At 44.4% G+C, this 20,601-nt stretch overlaps 1 protein-coding gene and 1 pseudogene across 1 annotated transcript in view; both read right to left on the bottom strand.

Annotated features, from left to right (window-relative positions):
* Elavl1 (ELAV like RNA binding protein 1) overlaps positions 1 to 20,378 on the bottom strand; it is a 41,784-nt gene extending 21,406 nt beyond the window's left edge. Inside the window, exons 1-2 of the mRNA XM_027415837.2 lie at positions 20,217 to 20,378; positions 4,906 to 5,093 (exon numbers count right to left, since the gene is read on the bottom strand). Of these exons, the coding sequence (XP_027271638.1) occupies positions 4,906 to 5,077 (172 nt within the window). The 5' untranslated portion in view covers positions 5,078 to 5,093; positions 20,217 to 20,378. The remainder of the gene's footprint in view (positions 1 to 4,905; positions 5,094 to 20,216) is intronic.
* Positions 14,184 to 14,326, bottom strand: LOC113835681 (annotated as a pseudogene).
* Positions 20,379 to 20,601: the final 223 nt, after the last annotated feature.

Consider the following 20,601-nt stretch of genomic DNA (forward strand, 5'->3'; position numbering starts at 1 on the left):
CCCCCTCCCCACATTAACCGCAGGAACACAATTCTGCCATTTGTTTTCTGGCTGAACCAGCATCAGTATCACTCTCCAAAAAGTTAAAATACAGATGGTCCAACTCTCAGAGTAGGTGATCTGGTATATCTGGGTGGTTTGCATTTCTCCAAGTTCCCAGATGCTACTGGTATCCAAGGACAGACCTTGGGGTTCTGCTTCATCAGAGGAACCTCCACATGGAGCACCATGTATGTCACCTTGTTAAGTGTTCCCCAGTACACTTGGGCCAGTATCTTGCATTTGCAAACGTATTTCCCTGTTCAGTAAGAGTTATGGCTGAAAAGATGATGTCTCAGCTTTCTGTCATGCCTTGTTCTTTGTGCTTCTAGAAACTGGGAGCTGAAGGTATGCACAGAGAGGTGAGGACTCTGTGCAGTGTGACAAGGTGGGAACTGTGTACTCTTTCTCCAAAGGTGCATAGGAACTCCAGAGAAGACTTCACTGAGAGACACAGGGCGGGGGTGGGAGGGAAGAAATCTGGCAGTAAGAAATAGTAAAGGAACCAAAGGAAAGGTAAGAGGCACAGGACAAGAAGGGTGTTTTACAGAAAATAAAAAAGTGGCCAGGAAGCAAATGGAGATGATAGGCTTCACTAGAAATGCAGGCCAGCACACAACCCAACATCACTGGCTGTATCAGCTGGCAGAGGAGGAACCCTGCAGGGCCCAGGGCATTGATGACAAGCCTTGGTGGAAGGGAGGGCCAGTTGGCAACTGGAACCATAGGGGTTCTTAGAAGGAGCACTCTTGTCTGTTGATTTACCACTCCCAGGAAGATTCTATGGAAATATCGAGTGAGCAGAGTGTGGAGCTTATAAATATGGGATACAGAGTATTATACAACCACTGTGATGATGGAATATGATGTCCTGTAGGGAGGGAACATGTTCAGATGGGAAGAACAGTTTCTTAGTACTATAGAATCATAGTACCATGATTATTTAGTGGATATACAACAAATGGGGTCTGAAAGGAAATGTATTCAATGACAAGTTATGGGTAATTTAGGCTTTATTTCCTGCTTGTAATGTTTACTGTTTCTGCTGTTTTTTGTTGTTGCTATTTATTTGTTGAGACAGGATCTTACTATGTAGCCCGATTCTGCCTCTAAAGTGCTGAGATTAAAGGTATGTGCCCTCATATCCAGTCAGTTTTTTGTTTGTTTGTTGTTGTTTTTTAAAGTAGTTAAGATGCAAAGTGTGGAAAAGCACTCGTGTAGAAGGAACATTGTTCAGTAGTCCTGAGAGCCAGAGTCGGCATGCTGTGGAAATAAGCAACAGTCCAGACTGAGGGTGGGTGTGGAGCACAAGCAGATGATGAGAAAAGGTATGAATTCGATTCTGACCAGAGGTACATGGCAACGAGATGACAGAGAAAATAGGGAACCATGAAGGTTGAGGGCTGACTTCAATCCTTCAAGGGTCATACAAGACAGCTACAGATTGCACAGTAAACTATGATATCAGATAGATGCTGTGCTGACACCCTGTACCTAGTGTTTATAGATGGAAGTGCCAACAGCAAACACAAAAGTCTTCAAGAAGGGTACTTGCACCTGGCTGGCCAGAAACACTGGAAACTTCCCAGTCAACAAAGTGAACATTCTCTTCATCCTAGTCACCCTGTCCCCTTTTCTGCTGTCACTAGTACCCACTTGACCCATAGTAAAAATTTGCAAAATGAATGTATCAGATTTGAAAGTGCCCACCTCAGTGCAATATGGGTTGCTATGGAAACCCACAAGCCAGCATCTCATGGTGACTAGCTAGAGCCAGGGGAGGCATTCTCAAGCCAACAAAGCCTAGAACCTGGAGGGTTTTAGAGGAAGGGATTGACTGGGCCACATAGGAACCAAAGAAGTCCCTTTGCTGTACTGTTGAAGGAGGAAAGGCTTGGGCAGCCAGTTAAGAGGCCACAGAAATAAAGCAGGTAATGTTGTCTTGGGCTAGGATGACTCTTGGGGGAGAGGCAGAACAGGGAAAGTCTACAGAAACACTGAGGAGAATGAATTCTGAGACCTGATACTTCTGAGTGGTCCTACTGTGTAGACAGTGAAACAATCAGTGAAGACAAAGACAGAACAGTTATCAGTGTAGGATACATCAGTTGTGGTGTAGAAGGGCCTGGAGCTCAGGAGAACTGCCTGGTCAGGAGAGGTAACAAACTAAACTCACTCTGATTATCAGCTCTGGAAAAGGAAGAGGGCCACGGAATAACCTGTAGTGCAAGATTGGAAAAAGGAGCAGCTGCAAAAGACAAAGAATGTGCCTTGAGGGCAGACAGCCAACCAGGGGAAGAGGATGTTTCTAGAAGGAAGTACTGACATCGATAGCCTGTACATGGGAGGATAACTCATAGAACTTTCACATTCTCACTCCAGAGCTTTTCTGCTTTCTACAAAACTCAGAACAATGTCTGGAGACATATATTGTTCACAACTCAGAAGGTGCTACCAGTGTCAAGTGGGAGAGGCCAAGAATGATGCTCAATAACCCTCAGTGTGTAGCCAGGCTTCAGGCTGTAGCATCTAGCTCTAAATTTCAGAGTGCTAGAGGACTTCAGGGAATCCAGGAAGGACTTTGGAGACCTGGATGGATGATCTGCAAGAGACCCAAGGAAAAGTGCGTGCTTGGATAGCTCATGGGTCATGAGTAGCCAGGAAGGAATCCAGGGCAGAGAGGAGACAGCTGTTAGTTCTACTGTAAAATAGTAGGTGGTTATCAGCTCCAAGTGAGGGCCAGTTGAGAGCTAGAGGAGAGAAAGCACACATAAAGGCTATGAAGAATGGGACTATCCATCATGCCAGTGAGCAGGTCTGAACTGACCCTTAGCTAGAGAGATATAAAGAACTCTCTTGCTGGGGTGGGCAGGCTGAGCTCCAGCTAGGGGAAAAGGAGACATGGGACTAAGCAGACTGATGCCACTGAACAACAGATGAACCGTGAAATTTAAGGCCACAGCCCTAGAATCAGTAAGCAAAAATGTTTTGACAGCAGGAGTAAAGTAAGGGTGAAATGAGTGTCTCCAATAAGCCACCAATTCAATTGGAATGAAAGACTGTTAGCAAGAAGTTGATAAGCTGAATAGGTACCTTCTCTACAACTCCTAGCACTGCCTACAGGCCAGAGAGAAGCCTTATATGTGAGAGCTCAACTCACTTTCTAAGCCCACTTCTGCTGCCTTCAATGTTTCCAATTCCCCCAGACTAATTATTTCATGACTACCCTGCCTATTTTAGGTGTGCCTACTAAATACAGCTCATATTTCTCTGAAGCCCACAGAAAGAAGTCAGGGAATAAGAACCAAGAAGTAGACTCCAAAGCTCAGGACTGAAAATGCTGCTGAGAAACCCTTCCACCAAAACATAAACAGAGAAAGGTGTCCAAAAGCCCTTTGGGCAGGATTCCTATGCAGGACAATGTCCTGAATAATCTAAAATTATTCAATTTGTGTATTACATAAAGTTCCTCTTTAGAAGGCATTAAAATAGACTTGGGGAAAAGGTCTTTCAGTTTAAGGACCTCATCTGATAAATGCTTTCTCTGGAAAGCGATCAGACAGGCTGTACAGGGTTATACAGGGATCAATGTATTTGGGTTACTGGAAAAATGATGAAGGTTGATAAAGACAATGAAAGTGCCAGACTGAATACATATTTTTTGTTCACACATACTTGAAGTTTTCTATAATACGAAAAGACTGTGAAAAACAAACAAACAAACAAACAAACTTTTAAAGTGTTTCCAGGATGAACCCAGATACCCAGAAACTAGATGATAGCTGGAATGCCTCAAAGTAGTGTTTGTTTCCTAGTCAGGCAAAATAGAGAAGGGGAGGGCAAGAAGAGAGCAGTGACTCCTGAGAACAACACTGCACCCAAAAGGGAAAGAAATGAAGCAGGGCTTTGCAGCACTGAGCTCCTAAAGCCACATTCTCAGAACTTAAGAGGCCAAACCTAAGGAGGCCTTAACAGGAACCCAGTCTTTTACAAACACCTATGAGGTAGGTAGAGTGAGGACTTAAAGGTATCCAGATGGATACCCAAAGGCCATGAGTCACATAGTGAAAGAGCACAAGGCTTTCAGGCATCTTGCTCCTGACTCCAGAGTTCACTTGTGCATGAAGGTCTGCATCCACAGAGAGAGACTTGTCAGTGCTGTGCCTAGCAGGGTCCCTTCTTCATTAGGGAACTTCATCAACCTGTGCACAATTATTTGGCTCCATATAGTTTTCAGAGCACTCCATTTCTGATGTTCCCACATTTTTCTCCTTTCATGTCTTTTGTTTTTTAAAGATTTTTATTTATTATGTATACAGTTTTCTGCCTGCAGGCCAGCAGAAGGCACCAGATCTCATTCAAGGTGGTTGTGAACCACCATGTGGTTGCTGGGAATTGAACTCAGGAACTCTGGAAGAAAAGTCAGTGCTCTTAATTGCTGAGCCATCTCTCCAGCACTGATGTATTTTAAATTATGGAATTTGTGTGTGTGAGTGGTGGTGGTAGTATATGCACTTGAGTATGTGCCTGTGGAGGTCAGCAGAGAGCATCAACTCCCTTAGAGCTGGAGTGAGTTACTTATACAGTCAACCGCCTGATGGGGGTGCGGGAACCAGACTCTGATTCTCTGCAAGAATGGCAAGTGCTCTTAACTGCTGAACCATCTCTCTAGGATACCCCCACTCCTTTCCACTCCTGTCCAATCCTACACTGGGGCTGTAGAAAAGCAGTTTGAATAAAAATGAACAGCTATGGTTTCTAGCCTGCAGCTATTCTGTACTAAGGAAGCCACCAGCAGGGCAGTCAGTGCTTAAGAGGACAGGACAGCAATCATGACCCCTTCCAGAAACCTCACAGGTTCTTTACCTGCTACTTTATCCCGAATAAGTTTTGCAGATTCAACCTCGCCGATGCTGCTGAACAGACTTCGTAGTTCCTCCTGGGTCATATTCTGAGGGAGGTAGTTGACAATTAAATTCGTTCTCCCAATGTCATCCCTGCAGTCTTCGGCCATGTGGTCTTCATAACCATTAGACATTGTATTATTTAAAAATCTGAAAAAAAAAAAAAACAGGTAAATTCTAAATGTGTATCTGAGTATGTGAAGGCAAAGATAAAAGATGACACTTGCACTTACGAGATTTTCTTTTCTACATGAAAAGATCAACTACTGGTGAGATGATCAGTTTGTAAAGAGTCCACTGGCACAAAAATGGAGACTTGAGTTCCTATCCCCGGCACCCACATAAAAGTTGGATGAGGCCGGGCATTGGTGGCTCATGCCTTTAATCCCAGCACTCGGAAGGCAGAGGCAGGTGGATCTCTGAATTCGAGGCCAGTCTGTTCTACAGAGCGAATAACCAGGACAGGCTCCAAAGTAATACAGAGAAACCCTGTCTTGAAAATCAAAACCAAAACAAACAAAAAGTTGGATGAATTGGCACACACCTGTAGTCCTATTTCAGGGAGCTAGGGACATGACAGAGGATCTGTGGAACTCTCTGGCCAGTCTAGCTAAAATCAACGAGCTTCAGGTTCAGTGAAAGACCCTGTCTCAAAAGATAAGGTGGAGAGTATGTGGTGGACACCACCATACATCTCACCACAGCCAGTATATCCCACACTGATCTTGTTCTGTGTCTTACTCATAGCATTGCCATTTACAGAGTAGCTCTACTCAGTAGTGCCCAGGTCTCAGAGAATGAGAACAGGAAATGTTTTTCATAGGCTCAAGTATTTTGAATATCTGTTTCCCAGATGGTGACTCCCTGATGATGGCACTGTTTGGGGAGGTTGTGGAACCTTCAGGAGGTGAAGCTTTGCTGGAGGAAGCCACTGGAGGTTGGCTTTGAGTTTAGTCTTGCCCCACATCCAGTCTGCTTTCTGTGCTTCCTTAGTGTGGCTGGAGATATAATTTCACACCTTACTTACCCTAGCTGCCTGCTCTCTCATCTCCTTCACCAGTACAGACTCTCCCTCTGGAACTGTAAGCTCAAATAAATTTCCTTCTGTAAGCTGTCTCTGGTCATGGCATTTTAATACAATGTGATAGAAGAGTCACTCAATACTGACCTCTAGCCCCCACATAAATTTGTAACCCTATACGTCTAAGTACCTCCATGAAGGAAGACTCTCTCTCTCTTTCTCTCTCTCTCTCTCTCTCTCTCTCTCTCTCTCTCTCTCTCTCTCTCTCTCTCTCTCACACACACACACACACACACACTAACTGCCACAAATGTATCCAACTGCAAGATGTGGATGACAGGGAAAAGGTTGCTGAGGAAGGATATAAAAGAATACACCAATTATTTTTTGAAAATGTACCTTTATATTATGCATGTATTTTGCCTGCTTATATAAAAGTGCACTTGGTGCTCCTGGTGTCTGTGGAAGCCAGAAGAGCTGAAACTGGAGTTATTGATGGTTGTAAACTACCACACAGGTGCTGGGAACCAAAACTTGGTTCTGCTGAGCCATCTCTCTAGCCACCCACTTCTTTTAAAATTACATTTACTTTGTGTGTGCATGTATGCATATGTGTACAAGAACATGGAAGTCAGAAGACAACCAGTAGAAGTCAGTTTTCCCCTTCTTTTGAACTCAAGTCATTAATCAGACTTAGCAACAATCACCTTTACCCACTGTGCCATCTTAACCAGCTCCTCACTAGCTTTATAATCTTTTTGTAAAACCAAAACTACTCTATAAAATAATTCCATTAACACAAAACAACAATTCCAAGTTCAACCATGTTCACCACCAGTGCCTTTTCTTTTCTTTTTAAATGCAGTCTCATTTTTAAGCCAGGCTGGCCTGGAATGAATGAACTATGCAGTTCAGGGTGGCCTCAAACATGATGATCCTCCTGCTTTAGCTTCCCAAGTACTTGGATTACAGATGTGAACTGTCACATTTGAATAAAAGGACTGGGGGGGGGGGTGTCTCACATAGCTGAAGATGGCCTGCAACTCATGTAGTGGAGACTGAACTTCTGATCTTCCCTCCTCTTTCCTAAGTGCTATGATTACAGCACCTGGTCTGGCTCAGTAAGAGGACCTTTGAGGAGGCCTGGGGATGCAGCTCATTAACAGCATATGCACAAAACCTTGGGTTCTATCCCCAGTGGGTGACCATGCCTATCCACAAACATGGCTTTAAAGAACCCTATAAAGAAACCCAAATATTACCAAGAGGATCTCTGTGGGTTCAAGGCTAGCCTGGTCTACAGAGGGAGTTCCAGGACAGTTAGAGCTGTCACACAGAGAAACCCTGTCTGCGCCCATCCCCACCCCCCATCTCATCCCAGTACAACAGCTCAAGCTCCCAAGAGAAAAAAGTTCATGTGTCTCAAGAGTTTTCCACTCCTAACTGCTTTTTTCTGTTCCCATTGTGGACTACAGCTGGATACTAAGGAGCCTATGACATGTAAGTCCACATGCAACTTTGACAGCTGCCTGTTACAAATGTCCCCTTTATCTCGAACAACACAGCAACGGAGCCAGAAAGAGATTAGGATTTCTGAGAGAGAGGGGGTGGGGATGGGGGAAGGGGAGACAGAGAGGGAGAATGTGTGTGTGTATGTGTTCACAGTTGCAATGTCTGGAAAATCTATTTTCAGAGATAACCAGCCCAGGACAGCTTGAGAGCAACATCTGTATAGATGCAGCTGAGAGCACCAAGATCACTCCTTTGAAAACACAGCCCAGACCTGGTTTGCTCAAAGACACTGTGGTGCAGTATCCTAATCTAGGAGGCCCTTCAACCCTGCTTCTAAGTACATAGCCATCACTTTACATGTACTTACCTGTCTGGAGGTCTCAGTGGTGGGCAGTCCACCCCTTCCTCCAGATGTGCAGCTCTAAATTAATTTGAAAACCCAAAGCCTAGAAGGTATAATAAGCCGTTGATTATCTTTAAAAACAGCTTTGCAGAGGTTTAGTGTGGGCACACACCTGTAATTCCAGTACTCAAGCAGCGGAGGTAGGAGGATCAGGAGTTTAAGGCTACTCTTAGCTATGTAGCAAGTTCAAGGCCAGAATGGGCTATATTTAACTCTATTTCAAAAGACAACAAAAACAGGCCGGGCGTTGGTGGCCCATGCCTTTAATCCCAGCGCTTGGGAGGCAGAAGCAGGTGGATCTCTGTGAGTTCGAGGTCAGCCTGGTCTCCAGAGCGAGTGCCAGGATAGGCTCCAAAGCTACACAGAGAAACCCTGTCTCAAAAAACAAAACAAAAACAAAACAAAACAAAAAACCAAAAACAAAGAAAAGCTTTTGAGAGCTAAGTAGCATAGCACTTGCCAGGTATGAAGGAGACACTAGGTTCTAAGTCTAGCACCTTAAAGAGGAGCAGGGGGGCTTTGCCAGAGACTACATAAAACTGAACAAGGCTCTCACACTGACATTTTTTTCTTACTCTTAGTATTAGGCCTGGTTCCTAGAAGTGTTCAGGCTCCTACTCTGCTAACTCTCAAACATGTAAACAGTAAAAATTTCCCAGTGTCTGTTACTTATTTAAAGCTGTGCAGGTTCCTTCCTCTCTATAAAGTATGTCAACATCAAAAGAGAGAATCCTAGCAAACCAGCTATCATAAAATTAAAAAGCTTTATGGCAAAAAGTACCAGAAACAAAGACAAGCAGCAAGATACTGGGAGAAAACATCTGTTCTGTATCATTTTGTTCAGTGGACACCCCCCCCCCCCGCCCAAAGCAGGAGGAAATGATATGATAGGCTATTTTTACTGGTCATATAGGACGGATAAAATTCTGTATGTAGGGAGAAGAAACTGACATAAAGAGACACCTTTTTTGGAGGAGTTTGGAACCTCTACCAACCCCAAGACTTGGGCCATAGGTATCTGTCTATGACAACGACCACACAGATGGGGGTTAGTAATCTGAAGAAACACACTATCCCTCAGCTTGTAAAAAGTACAAAACGTGGACATTTATATGTATTAATAGAAGATGGCTCAATAACAATTTTAAGTAGGAAGTATTAGCATTTAATCACGAAAAACTGTGGCCAATATGTTAAATTGTCTGTGGTCATTAACCCCTGAGACAGGGTTTCTCTGTAGCTTTGGAATCTGCCCTGGAACTTGCTCTGTAGACCAGGCTGGCCTTGAAGTCACAGAGATCCACCTGCTTCTGCCTCCAGAGTACTGAATTTAAAGGTGAGCCCCACCCCCCCCAATAAGCATCTTCTGAAGATGAGAGCACAGAGGTTAACGTTAAAAATTAGTATGTGTTGGGCCAGTGGTGACGCATGCCTTTAATCCCAGGGAGGCAGAGGCAGGTGGATCTCTGAGTTCGAGGCCAACCTGGTCTACAGAGCTAGTTCCAGGACAGGCAGGGCTATACAGAGATACCCTATCTTGAAAAACAAAACACAAATTAACATGCATGCTCAAGTTTGCTGAAGATGAGACTGAAAACATCTCCTTTTCCTTCCCCTTTTATTTCCTTTTGCCTTTTTTTCTTTCTCTTCCTTCCCCTACCCCTCCTTCCTTTCATGGTGCTGGGGATTGAATCTACTGTCTTGCATATACTAGGCCAGTGCTCTACCAATGAGTTACATTCTGAGCCTTTCTTCTCTTCGCCCCCTTCTCTAAGACCTGTGCACCTACTCTTCTCCTCTATTCATTCTTTTATAGCTAATGAACTGATAGTGATTACCCTCTTACAAACCTAGCCCATCACCTTTTATAAAACTTTACTAGAATAAAATCATTTTCTTTATGCTATCTACTGCCTAAGTTTTTTTTTTTTTTTTTTAATTACAATGACAGAGTTGAGTAGTAACAAATGAGTAACAACACATGGCCCAGAGAGCCCAAAAGATTCAACCATCTGGCTTTTTACAGAAAAAAACTGCTACCATTATTTCCTTCCTCCCTCCCTCCCTCTATCAATTCCGAAGTCTCCAAAGGGCAGTAGTCAAACTCCATGTAACCCAGGCTGGACTCAAACCTGAGATCCTTCTGTCCCAACTTCCCAAGTGCTAGGATTATGGCACGTGCTACCATGCCAGTCTTTTTACGAACAGAAACATTTTCTAATATTGGACTAAGCAAAAATTTCTTAGATATACTACCAAAAGCTATTTTCATTAAAAGATGAATAGATATCACCAAAATGTAAAACTGCTGCTTTGCAAGACAATGCTGGAAAAAATTAATACCCAAAGACTAAGGAAAGTATTTACAAAGAACTGAAAACACTTAAAAATATTTTCATTATTCTTAAAAAAAAAAAGTCTATGGGTATTTTGCCTACATGGATATCTGTGCATCATGTAGTGTACCTGGTGCCTGTGGAAGCCAGAAGAGGGAGTCAAATCCCTTGGAATTTGAGCTATAGACAACTTCCATGTGGGCGCTGGGAATCAAACCCAGGTCCTTTGGAGAGCAGCCAGTGCTCTTAACCACACCAAGCCATCTCTCCAGCCCCAAAGACACATTCTTTTTTTAAAAGCTCTCAAGACTAGAAAAAGCTGTTCTATTACTTACTTGCCTGCTCCTCTTTCAGTGTATCAAATAAAAGGTTCTTCTTCTACGCCAGTCTATCATCATAGCTCCCTGCTCCCACAACAATGTTCCTAATTAACTAATGGAAAATGTACTGGTGGCATACATTTATTTTTGGTAAGTATATGTTTACAGTTTGATGTGTACAATTACAAACACATATAGACACATCTTCACTTAAAAGAAAAAATGGGGAGGGGGCATGAGGCTGGAGTAATGGCTTAATGAGAACCTAAGTTCAAATCCCAAGCAAATACATAAAAAGACGGACATGGCTGGGGTTGCCTGTATAATCCCAGTACTGTAAAGGAGACAGGAAGATTGATGGGGCTTTCTGTTTTCCAAATTAGCTTCAGGTCTGGTGAGACCCTTTCTCAAAGAATAAGGCAGAAAGTGACAGAGCACAACTGACTTAAAACATAAGTTATGTGCACTTGGACAGACATATACACATAAATAAGCAAATCTGGGTATGGTGGTATACTTCTGATATTCAAGTATTTGAGAGGTAGAGGCATGTAGATCAGGAATTCAAAGTCATCCTCAACAAAATGACATTGTCTCAAAAACAAACAGGAACTGGGGAGATGGCTCAGCGGGAAAAACTATTTGTTCATGCAACCTTGACAACTTGAGTTTGGTCCCCAAAACCCAAGTATGAAGCTAGATGTCATGCCCCACTGTGTAGCAAAACAAAAGAGGTCTTAGGAGTGGAAAGACCCCTAGACATGGAGGCCAAGGATCAATCCATTCTCATTTTCATGGATTGCCTTTGACATCACACATGTACAGCTGCATGCTTGACCATTCAAACACAAAAATACAAATAATAACTGAATTTTAAAATAACCAACCCCCCAAAATAAATAAATAAAATACACTGACCCCCAAAACTTAAAAACAAAACAAAACAAACCCAAAAGACTTTGTCTACCTACTAGAATGGCTAAAATAAAATATAACAAGACAATGTCAAATGCTGGGGAGGATGGGGGAGAAGTTAGGTGGCTTTCTACATGCATCATTGGTAGTAATACAAAAATGTTAATAGTTACTTTGATAAACAAACTGGCAGTCTCTAAGTTGAACACACACACACTTAGTATGTGATCTGGCAATGCCATTCCTACTACTGTTTTCTTTTCTCTCATTCCCTCCTTTCTTTCTGAGAGGAACCTGTTAGTCTAACCCTGAAATTCACCATCTAGCCCAAACTAACCTCAAATTTATGGCAACCCCCTCCTCAGTCTCTGAAATGCTGAGATTATAGGTGTAAGCCACATCAATGTAAGAGAAATGAACAATGTTCACATAAAAACCTATATACAAATGCATATAGCATACTTTACTCACAATCACTTTAAGTCTGAACAACTGAAATAAGTCATTCATGGGGAAATTACGGTATGTTACACAATGGAATACTACTCAACAATGAAAAGGCACTACTAATTCATACTACAATACACGACTTTCAAATACATTTTATTTGGGGGTGGGCTAAAAAAAGCCACCTCTTGGGTGATTCCATTTTAGGACATTCTGGAAACGTTCAAACTATAGACAACCTCAATCCAACTATGGATGATTCATATTAAAGCATTTCCCCATGGTGTTCGCAACAAGACCAGTGTGTAGCCCAGGCTGACCCTCTAACTTGTAACTTAAACAATTTTTAAAAGGATTTACTTAAATTTACATATGATTATTTTGCATGCATGCTTGTGCAATGTGTGTGCCTGGTGCCCTCAGAAGTCAGAGGATACCCTGGAACTGAAGTTAGGATGATTATGAGTAACCATGTGGGTCTGGGAATCAAATCTCAGTTTCTCTGTAAGAGCTTAAAGCACTGGGCCATCTTTCTCTCCAGCCCCATGCTTCTAACTCTCATTACTAAGATTATAGGTGTATGTCACCAAGTTGAATCCAGAAGCAATGCCATTCTATTGAAATTGTGCTTCAAAATTTAGATCTTTTTCTAGTAATGTGGTATGATAGTCTTAGGATATTAAACAACAAAGCTCCCAGGCACCCTGAAAACATGAGGTAGCAAGCCATTGACACTCTACAGTAAATTACGAATGGGCTACAGGGTTCTTTAGGTTAGCATATTACAATGTAACCCTATTCCAAGTCTAAGAATATTCCTCAAACAGATCTGTGGTTGCCAGACAAAGTACAGAAAGTGACTGCCTAAAGGCAACAAGAGGGAATATTTTTGGTTTTGGACGACAGAAATTCCTGTTACCATGAAGGAGATGATAAAGTTCAGGGCCTGCAAGATGGCTCAATGAAAGAAGGTGCTTACTAACGTAAGCCTGGAGACCTGAGTTTGACCTCTCAACTCCACATAAAAGTGGGCAGGGAAGGGCCAACTCTTCAAAGTTGTCCTCTTGATGGCCACATTGAGGGATGTGGTAGCACATGCCTTTAACCCCAGCACTAAAGAGGCACAGGAGGGCAGAGCTTTGTGAGCTTGAGACCAGCCTGGTCCATAGTTCTAGTCCAGCCAGGGTTACACAGTGACAGTTTAAACTAAACCAAAACAAGCCTCAAATAATGGGGCTCAGTTGGTACAATTATTGCCTAGCATTCATGAGGCCTGGGGTCCCACGCCCAGCAACACATGGGAGTGGTGGTGGACAACTGTATCCTAGTACTTGGGAGGTGGAGGCAGAAGTTCAGAAATCCAAAGTCATCTTCAGATATACAGCAAGTATGAAAGCCAACCTGGGCTACTCAGACCCTTTCTCAGAACAAAACAAAAAACCCTTCGAACAATCCCACACAAAGACTAGTAAAATTTTCTATAATGCAAATGAAAAACTAAAATTAAGATTTAAACAGAGAACTTGTCACACTGCTCCACAGCATGGTCATGGGCAGTCAGGGCTGAACACTCCTTGCAGGTCAAGTCTGTAGCCACAGACTAGCAACAATGGAGACAGTCTCATGGTACTTCAGAGACTACTCTACTCAATCTTTCAATATGCTGTCCTTGATCCTTTCTGGCCCAAACTGGGTCCAACTAGTCCTGTGCCCACAAGCTCTAACCATAACAGGTCTTGTGACTATCTAATTATCAACAACCACTATCAAGCCACTGTCACCTCCTGCTTCCTCAAGTCAACTCCCTTCACTTCCAGGTTTTCCCCGTCATCATCTACTAAAGCTTAAGGTCACCCTATTTTGCTCATGGTCAGTCAGGCTGTTAATAAGTGACAGAGTTTGGCCTTGAGTTGTCATTACATAGTGGTGCTCCAGCATGAATTCTAATGCCTTTGTGATGGCGACCCACTCAGTTTTCTAGCCCGTGTCCCTGGCCTGGCTTTGGCCTATGCAGTATAACAGGTTGCTTCATTTTTCAAATCCTTTCCACTGCTGGCATAAGCCATTATTACTTCCTCAATTGCTGACTTAAAATTACTTTCTACCAGTATCACGAGTGAGATATTGACTGGGAAGATGGCTCAATGGGTGAAGAGGTTACTGTGGGAGTCTGAATAATCTGAGTTTGATGCCCCAAATGCATGTAAAAGTAGAAAGAACAAACTCCACAAAGTTGTGCTCTGAACTCCACATGTGCCCCATACCAAAATAAATAACACAAACACAGCAAGAACTTTACATACATGGCCAAAGTCTCAACTACCACAAATTATGCAGTCAAGTTTCTAACATTTGGGGAAATTCATAAAAGTTAACACATCCTGGGAAAATGGCCTGTGATCATGGCATTTCCCCTATCAGGTAAGGATAGACCATTGTTATCTAAGGGCCCTCAAATTCAAGGTTCCAGACTCCACCCGGAATACTCCATGTCTGGAATATTTCTTTAAAGTTAAATAACAGCAGTCACAAATTGTCCTGACTTTGAGACAGGTTTCCCTGTGTAGCACTGTAGACCAGGCTGGCCTCCAACTCACAGAGATCTGTCTGCCTCTGCCTCCTGAGTGCTAGGGTTAAAGGCATGCGCCACCACCACTCGGATGTCCCGACATTTTTTGAATCCATTCAGTTTCTTCTTTTTAAAATTTAAGATTTATTTTTAATTAATTTATATGTCTGCATGTAGTTATGTACATGTGAGAGTATAGATGCCTGAGGAGGCCAGAGGTATTGTCCCTTGAAACTAGAGTTACTGGAGGTTGTAAGTTGTCTGATGTGGAATACTATGACATTTTCCTATGTTCCCTTCCTCTTCTCTGAGGTGTTAAGGACAGAACCTGGGGTCTTGAACATGCTAAGCAACAATTCTATTACTCAGCCACACAGAGCACAGTATCTTACTTTCCCAAGATCATAAGTAATAAGCACCACCCCAAAGGACAAGGGTCAACTGCAAGGAGCAAAAACTGGAAACTTCAAGCGTGACAAAATGATTCTCCTGTTATTCAGAACCATTTCCAGTAACTGGATATACCAAGGAGAAGTCTTGTTTAGGAGATCTTGGGGTTTTTTGATCCTATTGCACATTTCAAACTATTCATCCTGGTATTCCCATTGGCAGTACATGTGTAGGAGAGCAATGTAGATGTCTTTATATATGACATAAAAAACATACATGGGCAGTGTTATCAGTGAGACTAGTATCCACGAGGCATACATGAGAGCCAAACTTTACCTTTGTTAAGTATGAGTGCTAGATTGAAGCCAAACAGTCAAACTCTTTATCAGGCCTGACCAGCATTACTATCCACTTCCTCTTAAGAGGCTTAGACTCAAATACTTCTTTTGTAAAAATTTTACTTTATGTATATGAATGTTTTGCCTGCATATGTCTGTGCATTGGTGCCCATGGAGGTCTTAAGAAGGTGTCAGATTCCCTGGAGCTAGAGTTGCAGTTGTTTGTGAGTCACCATGTAGGTGCTGGGAACAGAACCCAAGTCCTTTCCAAGAGTGGCAAGTGTTCTTAACTGCTGAGCCATCTCACTAGACCCTCAATTATTCCTGAGGTTCTTTCTAGATACAAAATTCTTGAGTCTTCAAGATGGGAGGTGGGGGTGGGTGGGTGAACAAATCACCCAGGAAATGCTCTGGTGCCAGACAAAAACTGAAGGTGCCACTTGACCCAATTATGACTGTTAACCATCCAGGGCTCAGTAGATAGGGTACATACAGATTCTTAATGGTCCCTGTCCATAGTCAAGAAGGATAAGGCCACTTGGCTGGGGCAGCTCAAGCCAAGTAAGTTCACAGTAGGTCAGGCGTAGAGCAGGCTGCCCAGTTCAAGTGCTCTACAGGCCCTAGGGACTTGGCCAGTTCCAGAGTTCTGCTACAAGTGCCAGAGACTTGGAGCTGGTGAAGCTCTTACAGAGACATGCACAGCAACACAGTAAGGAATGAAAGCCCATGGCTCTACCCCTCTTCCAAAATGAATCACACTGTCAGCAACAACCAAAAGACACTGGGGGTTAGTCACTTCATTTTCTCACTGTGGATGTCACCAACTGCTACATAACACCCGCCAGCTAAATGTGGGTACCCTTACTCCTAAAACCAAGGTGTGTAGTTCCCCACCTGTCTCCTATGTCAGTCCTTTCCCCTACCATGACTCACTTCCTACAGTAGACCTAGAACACCTCCAAGTCACCTCCTTCTAGTCCCTCTATCAAATGTAACTATCCCAGTAACACCTGACAACATCTCTAACTACTTCCTCTCTGTCTTCTTTCTCAATTTGTTCCCTGTTCCCTTTTGTCTAGCCCAACTCTTAAACGTGTGTCTCTAAACCCAATTTAACCTTTCCCTCTAAAAGACTTCTCTTCCAATGTCTCCAGGCCTCTGTCCATGGTGACATCAGCCATGCCATTGAGTTGCTGCACACTATTCTCTCCTGTCAATCCTTCCTCTGACATAAAGGTTTCTTTGATGGGTGACTAGATCCAGTCACTTCCAAGATCTTCACTAACTCTTTCTTCCCCAGGCATGGGTGGAATGCCAACCATGTGTCAGGCATAGGGAACACAAAACAGGGGCAATCCCAACCTCAACAGATCAGGATGTTCTTTTCCCAGTCAAGCAATCTTCTTGCATCCCTTTGACAAGGACCAGAAACCCGGTACCACTTGACCTCAGCATAAAGTTTCGTCTCCATGTTTACCCTCCTGACTGACCCTCTTGGTCTGGTTTAACTGGTACACTCAGGCCTGGCAGCTTCTTGGTGCCTTCCTTTTCTTTTGTTGTTGGTCATCTGCCGATCCTGGATAGCCCTCCCTGCTCCTCTTTTATTACAATCTGCTTGAACAAAAACAAACTCTCAGTAACCAATAATAATTTCATTCAATATGCTGTATGTAAAGACTAACCTTCTTTTTTATATTATGTCTCATACATTGAGGCCCTCTTCTTAAATCAGGTTGACTTTGAGAGTTTCAATGTAGCCCAGGCTAGTCTCAACCCCCATAGGTAGCTAATATCTGCCCCCAACTCCTGAGCACTAGAATTATAGGCATGAGACACTATTCCTGGTTTATGTGGTGCTGGGTATTAAAACTGGGTTTCATGCATGCAAGGCAAGCACTCTACTAACTGACCTACACCCTCAACCCTGAAGAGCACATTTCCCCCTGGCAATTCACATCAACTTTCTTGAGGACAGAAAGGTGGGGATAACCCACTGAGCACTGGACACGTGTGGACATGGATATTCTGTCACCATCCTATTTGCTGAACTCAGGTCAGCCACGTGCTTGCTCTTATTTTCAGTTATTCATGACACTGTTTTCTTTTCCTTCTCAAGTTCTCTGTGGCCACTCATTTTTTGTGACTCAAGTGTTGGATAGGGTTGGCTACCATTGCTCTTTCTCATGTCCAAATTCAAAGTCATGGGATTTCTCTAATTATGTCTGTCTCAATGCTCCCTGTCTCTACAGGGAGCTCCCTGTAGAGACCTAATTGGTTTTCTGACTGCCAGTTAACTCCTCCTGTGCAAATGTGACCCTCTCTGTCAATTAGCATGGATCTGGAGAGGGCCCTCATAATATCTGAGCTCTCTTCCCAAGAGATCTGCTACTCGCTTCATTCTACTTTCCCAAAAGTTCCATACCCTGCATGGTTTCCCAAACAAATGGAAGCTCCCCACCCCCACCCCTCATCAATTTCTTCAAGAGCCTTTCCCATTGGCCTTTTACCTAGCTATTTCCTACCAGTCTTCCTGCCTCAACAACTCCAGGGAACATTCTGAGGTCTCTTGGGCTTCAGTAGGAGTTCCTTTACCTGTGCTTCAACCTTGGTTGGTACATTACTATTGTTCACCAGCTAGGCTGAAATCATCTACACACAGGTCACATACACTATGGCCTCTGCAGAAGGTAGCCTCTGAGCTAGAAAACAGCTTGGGGGAGGAGGACACAAAGACTCACTTCCCTCTTGGCCAATTTCCTTAGGTCTTCTCTTAGAACCAGGACCACTGTTGAACTACTGCCACCTAGGGGCAAAGGGCAGAACTACATCTCACTTCATCATTCAGCATGTAACTAGGTTGAACACACTGAATGGGATGGGAACACAAACCAAGAACAGTTGATTCTGGAGAAGGTGGAGGAGCCTTGGCAGTTGGAGGCAGCTTCAAGTGGTATTTGTGCTCTGAGACGGGGCCACACAGCATGAGAAAGAGATCTTCTTCCAAGATAAGACAGGGTCAGAGGGTGTAGAGGGTCACCCCAAACTAAGGGCTTCTCATTTAAATCTTTAGAGCCATTTGAACAGCCCAACACAACTCCCCACCCCACCCCAAGACTTCTAATGAGGAGAAGCATGATCTGTATCTTCAAAAGTCAACTTCTGCAGGTGTACAAAGGCAGAGAGAAGAGAAGCAGTAAGTGTGGGAAGCAACTGAGCAAGCACAGGAAAAAGTATGTTTTTCAATCTCTCCCTTTCTAATGTTGCCCTGTGACCTATTCCTGAACACATCCAAATTTGTTTCCCTCAAACCAGTGCTAACAGAAATGTTTCTTATTTCTCTCAGCTTCTTCACAGACCTCCAAGTCACAACACTAAAAAATAACTTTAGATTTATATGTGAGTGTTTTGTCTATACAAATGTATGGGAAGTGTATTTGTGCTTGGTGCCTGCAAGGTCAGAAGAAGGCATGGGATCCCTTAGAACTGGAGTTATTGATGGTTGTGAGCCATCATTCAGGTGCCAGGAACTGAACACACAGGTCCTCTGCAAGAGCAACAAGTGCTCTTGTCTGCCATCTCTCCAGCCCCGCAACATTTTAAAAACCAGACCTCAGCAGTTTTGTACACACACGTTCAGTGTCAATACATTGGGGAATCTCGGACCTGCGTTCAAATCCTGCACTGGCCACTTGAGCGTACAAGATTATCCTAAGCTAAACTTTACTTTCTTCTCTTAAGTGGATATTGAAGTTTTAAAACATGGTGATTGATTATTTGTAATATCATGTATTCCATGTGTGGCATGCACAATCCTGGGATTTTCCTCACATCTTTACGGTTGCCCAGTACTTTCATCCTGCTATTTTACAAGCAGTTCAATATAGCCTACTCGAAAATCTTAGGAGCATCCCACAGAACATCAGAGATAGGGCTGGAAGAACTTTTCTAGAAGGATTATTTAAGGATTTCTCACCTCTGTGTGTGTATCTGTTTGGTGGTGGGGAGAGCAAGAAAGACCCCTAGCAACGCTTGAATTTATTTTTGGTCTTCACAACTGGGAGAAGTGGGAGGCAGAGATGCTAATACTTAGTAGGCAGAAGCCAGTCATGCCATCCAACTTCCTACAATGCACAGGGCAGCCAGGCCCCCACAACCAACCATTATCTGACCTTAACTGTCTGTAGCAAGGAGGTTAGAAGAGCTTTCTCTATCATCGGATCTTGCCCCTTTTAGAGCACTTGGCCATCGGTATCCCACAGGATACACTTTCGATAATGAAAGCTCTGTCCAGCGCAAAAAAGTTCTCCGCCTGCCCTGCACACAGTAGGTGTCAAAACCCATTTTGACATGCTTTAGCAGCAGAAAGACAAGAGAAAAGACCCTCCTTCACTTCCCATTGTTCAACTGCGTGCAATTATATTTTCAATATTTATACATTATTTTACAAACGCAAACGTCCCGAGAACAGCTTTGTTAGAGATGTCGATCAAAATTTGTTTCCTTTTATTTTCTAGGACTTCCACACATACAGAAGAAAGGTTTGCACACTTCTAAAAGGACCTCACGATCCGTCGCGGTGTATCCTGAAAATCGGCCACAAAAGAAATCTGTGGGATTTCCCGAGGGAGCGAGTCCGTGGGCCGTGACCTCTGGGCGCCCAAGGCCCTCGCTCCTCTCTTCCGCCCCCGGATCACCGGGCTTCCGAGACTGACTATGCAGGGCCCCCCAAAGCCTCGGAGCCCGGCCCCCCAAAGCGCGTGCCCACGCCGTGTCCTTCTCCCGCCTCTCTCGCGGGAGCCCAGAGAGGAATCTGGCCCGGGGGAGGCTTGTCGCCGACCTGGATCAAACCGAGTCGGTTTCCCTTCGCCTAGCCACGGCCCACACGCGCGTCTCCGTACCCAGGCCTGGCGCGGCCTGGGGCCTTCGGCCGGTGCAGGCCCGGCGGGCGCCCGCGGGGCTAGGCGAGCTCAGGCCCTAGCGCGGCCTACTCTTTCGGAAGTCGCCGAAGCCACCCGGCCTCACCTGAACACGGGCGGGAAGGCCCGGGGCTCTGCTCCGGGGCGGGCGGCGCGGCGATAACGGCTCCGCACGGCCTCGGTAGCGGTGGTGGAGGCGGCAGAGCGGCGACGGCGACGGCGGCGGCAGCGGCGGCGACGGCGGCGGCTCCTCCTCAGCGCGCACGACCCGCTCCCCGGCCCCGCGGCCAGACACGCCCCTTCTCAGCGCGCTCGTCTATTGGTCGGCGTCTTCGAAGAGCCTGCGCTCATTGGCTAGTATGGCTGTCGAGGTACTCTGGTGCGTGCGGCGGAGGCAGGACTTCCTGTCGGCGCCGCCTGCGAAGGGCTAAAGCGGCCGGTGGAGACTCGGAGTGGCCAGCGATGGCCGTGGAAGGGGCTAGCTGGGGCCA

This window comes from Cricetulus griseus, chromosome 4 (genome assembly GCF_003668045.3).
Source record: "Cricetulus griseus strain 17A/GY chromosome 4, alternate assembly CriGri-PICRH-1.0, whole genome shotgun sequence".
NCBI classification, from domain to species: domain Eukaryota; kingdom Metazoa; phylum Chordata; class Mammalia; order Rodentia; family Cricetidae; genus Cricetulus; species Cricetulus griseus.